This window comes from Hyaena hyaena, unplaced genomic scaffold (genome assembly GCF_003009895.1).
Source record: "Hyaena hyaena isolate Hyena2069 unplaced genomic scaffold, ASM300989v1 scaffold_210, whole genome shotgun sequence".
Taxonomy (NCBI): Eukaryota; Metazoa; Chordata; class Mammalia; order Carnivora; family Hyaenidae; genus Hyaena; species Hyaena hyaena.
In genome coordinates, this window is record NW_024080841.1 from 1,414,634 (window position 1) to 1,426,673 (window position 12,040).

Consider the following 12,040-nt stretch of genomic DNA (forward strand, 5'->3'; position numbering starts at 1 on the left):
GGGGTACTACAGGCACCTAGTGGATAGAGGCCAGGGATAATACTAAACATCCTACAATGCACAATATAGCTTCCCACAACAAAGAATCATCAGGTCCAATGTCAACAGTAGGTTGAGACACCATCTATAAAATCTATAACATGATTCTAGGTTCCTTGAGAGCAAGGATTATCTTATTTGATTTTGTAGCTCTAGTAGTTAGTGGAGTTGCTGGTACATTGTAGGTGTCCAAGAGATGTTTGTCACATGAATCAAGGCCAGATGCGGTCAATTGCTGTTATTTCCCTGCATGCCACACTCTACCACTGACCATCCTCCAATCACTTCTCAGTTCAGCAGAATCCTGTTGCACCGAGAAGTCCTCAATGCTTGTTCTCTACCTGCATTTTAGAGTTCTTCAGTTAGTGGTATAGATTTTTCTTCCTTCTTAAAGGATATTGACTCTACGGTTATAAAAATGATACATGCTGATTTTTAAGTATCTATATGCAGAAAAAAAACAGAATAAAAATTTAAGTCTTCCCAAATCCTCCATCTAGCAAGGACTATGTAATCATTACCAATGATTAGCATTTGGTAATCATGATTCCTTACATCTTTAAAAAAATTTTTTTAATGTTTATTAATTTTTGTGAGATAGAGAGAGACAGGCTGCAAGCATGGGAGGGGCAGAGAGAGGGAGACACAGAATCCAAAGCAGAATCCAGGCTCTGAGCTGTCAGCACAGAACCTGATACAGGGCTCAAACCCACGAACACGGAGATCATGCCCTGAGCCAAAGTCGGACACTTAACTGGTTGAGCCAGTTACTGGTTGTGCCCCTCCTTACATCTTTTTATGCATTTATAATAGATAGAGTTCTAAATAGCAGTACTTTTGATTAAAAAGAGATCATGGTATTTATGCTGTTCTAAAATTAAAATATTACATTTAATTTTACTTGAATTTAATAGAAGAACAAAATAAATGGGGGCTATACTGCCTGAAGTTTTGAAGTCTTTATCATGTTAATTACTTATATGTTCAAAGGCCAACTTGGGTGGGCCTAAAAATCTTGAACCCCTGGATTTCCTTCTTAACTCTGTAGTTCTGGGTCTGGGTGGCTCAGTTAGGCATCCAACTTCAGCTCAGGTCATGATCTCACAGTCCATGGGTTCCTGACACTGCAGAGCCTGGAGCCTGCTTCAAATTCTGTGTCTTGCTCTCTCTCTGCCTCTCCCCCACTCATACTCTATCTCTCAAAAATCAATGTTTAAAAAAAAAAAGAACTCTGTAGTTATTCTACTACTCTCCCTTTTGGCCCCAAATGTTGTGAAGAAGGCTGAAGACAGACTGAGTTTTCTATTTTCCTGCTTGGAAATTCTCCTGATTCTTTACATAAGAAGTTTGGCAGTTTTACTAGGGTATAGCTCATTGTTAATGTTTTTGTATCCATTTTTTTTCTGAGTCAGAGTATGCCTTTTCTACCTGCATATTTGAGTTTTTTTTTTTTTACAAGAAGTTCTTTTTATTATACTTCTGAATAGTTTTTACATTCATCTGTTTAATTTAGTAATACAAATTGTATTACTCTCCACTGTTGGCTCTCCACCTCTATCACAGCTTTTGTGGCTTCCTGATTACCATATGCCCAACTGTACTCATTCTTACTTATTCTAACTTGTTTGTTGCTTATAACTTATCTTATACTTTCATTGCTCCCCAAACACTACCAGTTTGCTTTCTTCACTTTCTATCATCTTGTCAGCTGTTTAGGCTCTTTTTTTAGAGTAATCGTACTGCCTTAGATTTTTTAAGACTTTAGAGAACTATTTGCCAGGGTTGTTCTACCTTTCCCTTGAATAGTTCCTCTTCTAATGAGGATTTGTTTGTCCTCTGCTCATGTAATTTTCCTCTTCTTTCTATGCATAGGTCTTTTTTTTTTTTTAATGTTTTATTTGTTTCTAGGAGAGAGAGAGAGAGACAGCGTGAGCAGGGGAGGGTCAGAGAGAGAGGGAGTCACAGACTGAAACAGGCTCCAGGCTCTGAGCTGGCAGTCAGCACAGAGCCCTACGCGGGGCTCGAACCCACGAACCGCGAGATCATGACCTAAGCGAAAGTCGGACACTTACCCGACTAAGCCACCCAGGCGCCCCTCTATGCATAGGTCTTAATTAGTAGTCATTTTGTAATGAAGATTATTAATATTTCTGATGATTCATCACTTTTGAAAAGGGCCACCTATTTACTGAGTAACTGTATGTGGTATAGCTGAACCTGGGTCAGTAGCTTTATATATATGTTGTATCAAACCCTTTCTCATCATGAAGTATTTTTCTTCCACCTCATGGCTACCCTTCCCTTCACATATGGGCATTTAAGAGATCCATGGAACCCACATAAAACCCCTCAAATCGTAGTTTCTCTGTACTGTTATAGTCACTATTTCTTAGGTCTTTGTAGCCTCCATAGCCCAGATTGCTGGTTGTAGATATTAAAAATGAAATACGCTTTAGTTTCCCATGATTTCTGCCTCCTCTGCTACGCTGTTCTATGTATATTCCCTCATCGTCTCAAAACTCAGAAGCTACTTTTAGAGAAGCTTGATCCCTGTTTAAGGTCTGAGGTCTGTGATCAGCTTTTCAAAGCCTCCCTTCATTAGGATCTAGATTGAAAAATAATTGGCCAATATTTGCCATCACATGTAGCTTGAAGTTGTGGTCATTCTTTCTTAATCTCCTTTTAACTTGTGTTGTTTTTAGTAACTTGCACAAAAAGGAACAGTATAAAAAACACCTTGACTTTGCCATCTTTAGTTGGAAGTCTCAATTTTACTACTGAATGACACTTGCTAAATCTATAACTCAAGACGGGGCCATATTTCTCAGAAGCTATGCAGTTTAAATAATATATGGTGACTCAGTGTTAGCCTCTAGAGAGACTATAGCCTCTATAAAACAATAAAAGTACATCTCCAATGCCAGGGAATCTTGGATGATATTCTTTAAGTTCAAAATATTTTCCCAGGGTATGTAAGCCGGCTACACCCTTTTAGAAAGGGAAATGGCTAGCAATTGTATTTCTTTATCTGTAGGTGCATTAACACAGCAGTAGCAAAGTGTTTTCCCAGCAACCAAATTCTGCACATTTTAAATGTAACTTCTGTTTTCATTTCCATTTTCTCTGCCTGGTAAAGAAGAAGAGCGTGTTTCAAGCTACAAAAATATTTTTTTGATCAAGTATAATAGCTGATTCTATGAACTTCTCAAAAAAAAATACAATGCATAAAAAGTGCAATATATCAAACCCGTTTTTATTTGTGTTCGATAAATAGCACAAATAATTGAGAAGGGAGGTGGAGGGAGTTGGAGAAAGCTAGATAACTAAGAATGGAAAGAAAATGCTGCAAAATGAAGAAAAGACAAGTCTAATTTAGAACCCAGTGCAGGCACTTAGGTGTATTTTATCGAAGTATCCATTATTGGATAAAAATTATCATTTATAATTTCTGTGCCCTTCCAAGAAGTCAGGCACAGAATCTTTTTTAAAAAGTACTCACTGAAAAAATACAACAAAACAAAACAAATAAAAAAGACCCCAAAATGTTGCATAAGCAATTTCATTCTTAGTATTTATACAATATGGAAATTCCTAAAAAATTAAACATAGAGCTACTTTATGATTCAGCAATTCCACTTCTGGGTATATATCCAAAGGAAATGAAAACACTAACTAAAAAAGATATCTGCATCCCTGTGTTCACTGCATTACTTACAATAGCCAAGGCATGGAAGCAACCTAAGTGTCCACTGATGGATAGAGAAAAAGTGGGATGTATACAAAATGGAATCTTTTATTCAACAAAAAACGATCTTGCCATATATGACAATATGGATGGACCCCATAGGCATTATACTTCATTATAAATGAAATAAGTTAGAGAAGGACAAACACTATATGGTCCTGCTTATATGTGGAATCTTAAGAAAGCAAAAAAAAAAAAAAAAAAAAAAAAAAATCCCAAATCTTAACTCTTAGACACAGCGAACAGATTGGTAGTTGCCAGAAATAAGGGGTGGTGGGTGAATGAAATGGGTAAAGTGGGTCAAAAGGTACAAACTTCCAGTTAGAAAATAAATAAGTCATAGAGATGTAATGTACAGCACAGGGATTGTAGTTAATAGTACTGTATTGTATATTTGAAAGCTGTTAAGAGAGTAGATCTTAAAACTCTTCAGTACAAGGAAAAATTTGTAACATGTGGTGATAAATGTTTACCAGACTTAAGGTGGTGATTATTTCATAACCACATATACATATCAAATCATGTTACACATGGGAAGCTAATATGGTATATATTGGCTATATCTCAATTAATACTCTAGATACATATATATACACACATGTATACATATATATACACACACACATATATGTTTTAAAATTGAGCACAAATAAAAACCAGTTTAGTATACTATATTTATTATGCATTGTATTTTCTAAGAAGTTCATAGAGCTATTTTACTCCACCAAGGAAATGTTTTTGCGTCTTGGAACACACATCTTTACAAGGCGCAGAATATGGAAGTAAAGACAGAGGACTCACGCCAGGACTCAGTCTCCTAAGTAGTCATAAAATTCAGCAGAGGAATAGTTTTGGACTTAAAATGACATCACTGGCAACCTCAGCTAGCTGAGTGGGGAGGCCAAACTTTCACCACCCTTCCCCTAGCGGGCTGCTTTTTTCTTCTCTTTGCCTCAGCTTTTTCTCCTGATTGGTAATTTTCCCTGCTGCCAGCACCTTCCTGCCTCAGCTTCAGGGGCTTTCCACAAGCTCTCTGCAAGCTCTCTTCTCAGAGGTTTCCCAGGTTTCCCCACAGTAGTGAGCCCCAGAGGAACCATCCCACCCACTCCCCACCATCAGCCATTTTTATCACAATATAGGCTACCGGAGCAGGTGGGTCTCCTGGTCTAGAAGGGCTCTTACTGTCTTTCTTCTGGAGCCTGGTGTTCCGGGGGGGCCTGGCCAGCCTCTTCTACCCTGTCAAATGAATAGACAGATGGGTTACAAGAATTACACAGCACTGACACATTTCCTCTTCAACATCAGCTTGTGCTCCACGGAGGGTGGATGGGTACCACACCAACTAGAGAGTTACCCTCCTTTTGGAGCGCGCCATATGACTCCACTGGTTATAAACTGTATGTCTATGCGGGTCATGAGGAACTGCGGGACATAATGCTAATGCATGGCTTCATCTGTTCATCACCGCCGTCTAACTTGTATTTGGGGTAGAAGTTATTGAGTATGTAAGTCAAACTACCCCCACTGGGTTGCCACAGACTGGCTAATTGAAGCATGCCCACGCGTTACGCTGGTTTGGATTTCTCCCTTCGGACTTCATGTTCTGTTCGGTTAACTTGTTTAGATTAACACTGTAAGTGAATAAAATCTCACAACACTCCTAACTCTTCCTGAAAGAGAAAATGAAGGAAAAATTATGAGTTTATAAGGAGAGGTGTGAGAGACTTACTTTTATCACTTAGTAAAAATGGCAGATAGCCTTTACTCGTTTATAACGTGGCAGGTTACATCGTAAGCAGACTGTTTGTCCCATTTTGTAGGTGACAAAATTGAGGTTTACAGAAAGTAGCCCAAGGCCACATAGCTGGTAGGGCACAGAGTACTGTACCAGGGCTTGGGCCTGTCCCCAAAGTAAAGTTCTTTCCACCTATCAGACCTCTCCTCACAAGTGGAGTTATCAAGGGAACTTCCTCATCAAGAAGATCCAGAGAAACACATTTCCCATATAATTATTTTTTTAAAGTCTGAAAAACAAGATGATCTAATTGTGATTTCTGAGCTTCCAGGAGATTAATCCCAAGAGACTTGCCTTGAGAGTATGGGCTATATAGATCTACTAGCTCTGTTTCTTTTTATCAGGTACTATGAATAATAGGATATCTTCTTAGAGTGTGTGACTTCTGGATCCCGGGAAGGCCAACAGCTCATTGGCTGGTTCCATCAGCTAGCCATGCATCTTAAGTTCGAGCTTAGCCATTTGCATTCATAAATGAAGACCTCAAAGGGAGGGCTTGGTGAAGCAAATCATCCCAAATTCTGAAGAACAAGCGTGTGTTTCTTGAGTCCTCGAGTAGCAGATAAGGAGGAGGAAAAGATATTTCTGCTCCTAAAATATTTTTTACTCTATCAAGTATGTCACATCATTACAAGTTCACTCTGAAATGCCCATGTCATTACTTGTCTTCCACGTTCTCCTTTCAAGCCCTTAGGTCCTTCTATGGTATTGTCAAATCCAGGAACTCCCTAAAAAACAGAAAATAGAAAAGTTTTGAACATTTCTCCTTAAAAATGTAATCGTGTATAACATAGTTACTCACTCCCCACCACCCCCCAAAAAAACTGACAAGAGAAGTCCAATCCATTTGAAAGCATAAACAGGAAAACATCATAAATGGTTTACACATGATTTCTTTTCCTCCTGTGCTCTGCATTATCAGAAGAGAGTGGGGACCTAAGGTGAGTGTGTAGGGGGAAAGCAGGAGCTCATCATAGAAGGTATAGCCAAGGGAGACAAGGGTGAAATGACTTGTGTTCATGACAATTCTCATTCTGGGTCTGGAGGTACCCCTTCTTGCTACTGCCCTCCTTTTTCTTCTTTTGTTCTTCTTTCCTGCAGTTTATGTAAGTCTATACTTGAGGGTTCGTAAATTTTTACTCTCCCTACTTTTGGGAGAAGGCAGGCTTTGTAATGGCTTCTCCCACAAGAACATAAGTACACTGAGGAACACTGAGGACTGTATCTGCCACACATTGCCTCTTTCTCCTCTTGGATGCCTGGTAAGCCTTCTAGCCCCATATGATCAATCCTACTTTTCTGGTTTTTAGAAAATTCTGGAATCTTGAATTTTCCCCAATATTCATACAGACATTCCAGCAGGAGCTCAGTGAAAACAGGCAGGTGTTGTGGGATATTATCCTTAGTAGGCCAAACTGAAAGCTTTCTATCTTGGGCAGTTAGGACCACCAATAGAGCAGTATCACCATGATGCGGGGACAATCAATTGAGTCAGTCGATTCAGTCAGTAAATGGAGAGGGAACAAGAATTATCCAGTCCTGCTGAGCGCCAGCTGCTGGGCTGTTTGGCTGATAGCAGCCCAGATTACCTTCATCAATCAATAAGTAATTTGAGATCACCAACAAGGAGGGGTCATTGCTCCAGATACTCAGAAAGATTTTAAACAAATAGTTTATACACTTACAGATTTTATAGGCTAAGAGAGTGAAAAAGAGGAGTTTAGAATTTACTTTATAACTAAGATTACCAGAATTTATGTGAAAAATTGCTTCTCTTCACCACATACCAAAGCTAAAGATTATATTCTACATTTTCTGTTTTTTTCTTTTTTACAAGTAGTTTATTGTCAAGTTGGTTTCCATATAACACCCAGTGCTCATCCCCTCAAGTGCCCCCTCTGTTTTATTTTTAAGTCTAAATATTTGTCTGTTAAGTTCTCCAAGCAAAGTATAACTTAATTACAATATTAGAGAATTGTATTTTGGTGAAAATAGGAAAAGGAAGGTGACATAAAGTCCAAAATTTTATTCCACTGCATGGAAAACAACTTATTGTGATCCAACTCCAAACTTTTTAATTGACGAGATGACATTTAAAAAGTCATACACTAGTACATTCCTAGTTTGCATGTGGTCCCATTGTTTGGTCAGTCTGAATATGATCTGTTCAGTCTTTCAGTCTCTTCCTATGCAACTGGACAAAGAGCACCATCTAATACAAATTTATGATATAACATAAATAATGATATGTTTTAGAATGATGAACCTCACTAAACTGTAGTTCAAATGATCTAGTTCAGTTTTCTCCCCAACATCACATGAGATTACAGGAGATTTCTTAAAATGGGAAATTCCCAACAGCCAAACTAGCTTTCATTTGATCAGAAGTTCTGACTGGATAAGCACAGATTTTAAGGAATTTGTGCCATTTGTACGCATTCTATGAATAATCTGATCATATGTGGATTCTATATATCCAATCTTGCTCTCCCAAATTTTCCTGAAATAGTAACCCCCAAAAGAGGGTGCAAAGGCTCAGAGAGTGGTCTTCAACTTGAAATTCCCAAGTGGCTAGGAAGAATTGCCACGCATTAAAAACTATCTAAAATTACTATAGTGGCAAACAGCATATCAGAGGAGTTCTAGAGGGTTGAATTTTCAGCCATCTCTAAGTCACTAAACATTAAAAAAAAATAAAAACTTTGACATTATTCAGATTCTTTAGAAAGTCTTAGTAATCAAACAGACAATTTAGCCATTAGGGGGGTTCTGATCAAAGTGAATGGCAGTTTTATAGCAATATCCCAAGTGAATTTTTGGCCATTATATATAGATGACTGAAAGGTCTTTGCATTTCAACTAGTATTTCTTATTATTTTTATTTATGTATAGTTTTTTTTATTTTTAATTACATACTCTGAAGCTGTTTCAAAACTCTCAAGGTTATCAAACCATTATCAGAAGATATCACTTAATAAACAACGTTGTCTTCATGTGTAAACTCCTCCACTTTTTGAATAGTTATCCTCAATGTATAGCATTTATATTTCTCAATATATATCACTAAATTTTTTCTCTGATCAATCCATGGTCTTTAATAATTCCTCCCCTAGTATACAAAGTCCTGTGGGAATGCCCCACATCCTTACCAGCACTTGCTGTCATCAGTTTTTTAAAAGTTTAGCCATTCTGATGCATGTGTAATATGCATGCTATGGTACATTGCTGGTGAGAGTGTGAATTAGTATGAAGTTTTTTGAAAACTGGCTTAAAAGGCTGAAGCTTATTACAGGTACATTCATTCATCAAGCTGTGCACTTATAATTTGTGTACTTTTCTGATGTTATAGCTCTCAAAACTAAGTTCTAGAGATCCAATGCCCCACACAGTGATGACAGACACCAACATTGTATCATATGCTTCAAAACTGCTAAGAGACTAGACCTTAAAAGTTCTCATCACAAAAGAAGAAATGATAATTATTTGACATGATACCCTACGGTGGTAATCATATTGCAATATATAAATATATCAAATCAATACCTTATGATACCTTAAATTTACACAAAGTTCTATGCCAATTCTATCTCAATAAAAGGGTTTAATAAAAATTTAAAAACAAACCTAAATCCTAATTCATTAAGGCTTTGGAGACTTACTTATGCGTGGGTGGGGGGATGAAAATCCTATAGTACTGACGTTCCCCCAGACTTGGCATATCCCCTACATTGGTGTGGGTCCGGCCTGTTCAGCCGGGTTGTATCCAAGAGAGCAGGTACCTTTGGGTCATAAGTTTAGCCAAATACAGTCTTAGCTGGCTTGGATTCAAGAAAATTAAGCTCATATTTCTCACTTGAGAGAGACTCTTGAAGAATGGAAGAAGAGAGATGACTTTATTTCTTCCATCCTAACCATATTGTGAGATACTCAGAAGAAAAGAACTGGAATTCTCCGATGGCTCTGAAGCACAAAAACAATTCTGAATATGTATTCTCAAAAAAATACAGGCACAGATGATGGTCAGGGCCTTCTCACTGTCCACGTTCATCCCACATACAGCACACAGGAACTGCTTTTGAGTTCTACAACAGTTGTACTTGCAGTGATTTAAACTCAAGATTGTTATTGTAGTATCTTAAAGTGGGTCTGTCTCCTTATCAGAAGCTGATGGGAACTAAGCCCTGTTTAGCTCACAGCCCATGCAGCCCCCGCACTTACAGGGTCTCCTCGCTGGCCCTTTGCACCTCGGTCACCAGAAACCCCTCGCTTTCCCGGGCTTCCCTAAAGGTAATACAAATCAGAAGAAGAGTAAGACAGCACTTTTTAATAACATTAGTAAAAACAAAGAGCTTCTCCTGTCCCTGATTTGAATAACTAAATATTTTTCTACTAAAGTTATTTCTAAACTGGACAGAGAGACAACCCCAAAATAGTTTCAGGCATCATATAAATAATTTAAGAGTGACCTCAAGGGGCACCTGGGTGTCTCAGTTGGTTAAGCGTCCAACTTTAGCCCAGGTCACGATCTCACAGTTTGAGTTCGAGCCCTGAATCGGGCTCTGTGCCAACAGCTCAGAGCCTGGAGCCTGCTTCAGATCTGTCTCTCCCCCTCTCTCTCTGCCCCTCCCCAGTTCACACTATGTGTCTGTCTCTCTCTTTCAAAAATAAATTAGTGTTTAAAAAAATAAAACTCTTGTTTAAAAAAAATTACAAGAGTGACCTCAATTATTTACCACAGTAATGAAGTCTGTGTTCCAGACACATTTGTTGTCTTCTTTAGTTTTTACAGCTACTTTTGAATGAGGTATTGTTTATATCTTTTTTTTAATGAAACGGCTGAGATTTAGAGAGATTATCAATTTTCCCCAAAGTGGTTATATCAGCTAGAAACTGGGTTCCTGACTCAGCTACTCATACCCTAATGCCAGATAAAGTAGATGATGGAAGTACGGCAGCTGTTGGTGTCTGTTTTAGATGAAAAGGAGTGGCACACACTTTCAATGTGCTCTGCACCACAGATCCTTGTCAACACCCTGTTACCATTCTTAGTGTGGTAGCTGTTCTCCATTAATGGTGCCAATTTGTCACTCCTGTCTGTATCTATGCCCCTTTGCCATGTAACTCTCTAATGCTTTCCAACTGTGGTGCGGCAAGAATCCCTACTCCTGGGTTTGGCCATGACTTAATCTGAGTTCCAAGTCTAGGCCTCAAGAAAACTTGTGTATTTCCCCTTGCTCCCTTGTGTGCCTTCCATGGACACAGAAAGGTTATGGCTAACATAGCCAGGCAGTGCTCTCTGGTCCCAGGAGAAGGATCACAGACATGAGGAACAAAGCCAGCCCACAACACACGAAACAAAGGCAGCCACATGCATGTACTGTTGCATGCAACTGACATTTTGTAATTGTCACAAAGGACTTTTGTGGCACTAGCTGAATGATACATTTAGGGTAGCTGTCCTACTCTGTTAGTCACACCTTTAATTGCCAGGACAGTTTTCAGGTGGTCTTTTTATTAAATCCCTACCTGGGATCCTTCATCACCCTTTTCTCCTTTTTCTCCGGGAGGACCACTTTCGCCCTACAACAGAGGGATAAACTCAGATTTCTGTTTTCTTAATGATAAATAGCTCAGAGGGGTCTTTATGGGATAAAGAGGAGGCTCTACCTGTTCTCCATTCAATCCACCAATTCCACTTTCTCCAACTTCTCCCTGAAAAGTAGGATGTGATCAGAATAGAGTATATTTCATTATGTGGAAACAAGTCAGACACCAAACAAAAGTCTAGTTTTGTCTTTCATATACAGCGTGGTCCTGGGCAATAACAAAGATTACTGAGTAGTATAAACTGTGAACAGGGGCACCTGGGTGGCTCAGTTGGTTGAGCATCCAACTCTTGATAATAGCTCAGGTCATAATCTCACGTTCGTGGGCTCCATGCTGAGCAGGGAGTCTGCTTGGAATTCTCTCTCCCTTCCTCTCTGCACCTTCCCCACTTGTATATGAACACTCTCTAAATCAATAAATAAGCAATCAAACTTTAAATTTTTTTTTAAAAAAAGAAAGGAAATGAACAAATAAGACACATTGCTTGTATTAAAAGATGGGAATAGACACAATCAAATGGCTGGCAGTAAGAAAGGAAGATCATTTGTATGATCTACTGGTCAGTAGTCTCAAAAATAAAAATATTTCTAGATACCAGATGGGCAGATAAATGGATATGTTGGGCACCATACCTCCTGTCCATTTAGTCCCCTGTTTCCCTGAAAACAGAAAAGACAGTGGTGGTTAGTGGAGGAGAATGGAATTAATGCTGGGAAGACTTCACAATGTCCTATGCAACCCTTACCTTTGGACCTTTGGCACCATAGCATCCTTTAGTACCTTGCTCCCCTACTGGTCCACTGGCTCCTCTTTCTCCCTGAGAAAGAGGACATATCTAGATAAGCTTTTTCCAT

The 12,040-nt window shown here is 38.8% G+C and overlaps 1 protein-coding gene across 1 annotated transcript in view; it reads right to left on the minus strand.

Moving 5' to 3' along the window:
* The window catches only part of COL6A6 (collagen type VI alpha 6 chain), a 108,661-nt gene that overhangs the window by 65,599 nt on the left and 31,022 nt on the right, over positions 1–12,040 (minus strand). Inside the window, exons 13-19 of the mRNA XM_039242185.1 lie at positions 11,932–12,003; positions 11,819–11,845; positions 11,247–11,291; positions 11,106–11,159; positions 9,798–9,860; positions 6,242–6,307; positions 4,967–5,020 (exon numbers count right to left, since the gene is read on the minus strand). Coding sequence (XP_039098116.1) covers positions 4,967–5,020; positions 6,242–6,307; positions 9,798–9,860; positions 11,106–11,159; positions 11,247–11,291; positions 11,819–11,845; positions 11,932–12,003 — 381 coding nt within the window. The remainder of the gene's footprint in view (positions 1–4,966; positions 5,021–6,241; positions 6,308–9,797; positions 9,861–11,105; positions 11,160–11,246; positions 11,292–11,818; positions 11,846–11,931; positions 12,004–12,040) is intronic.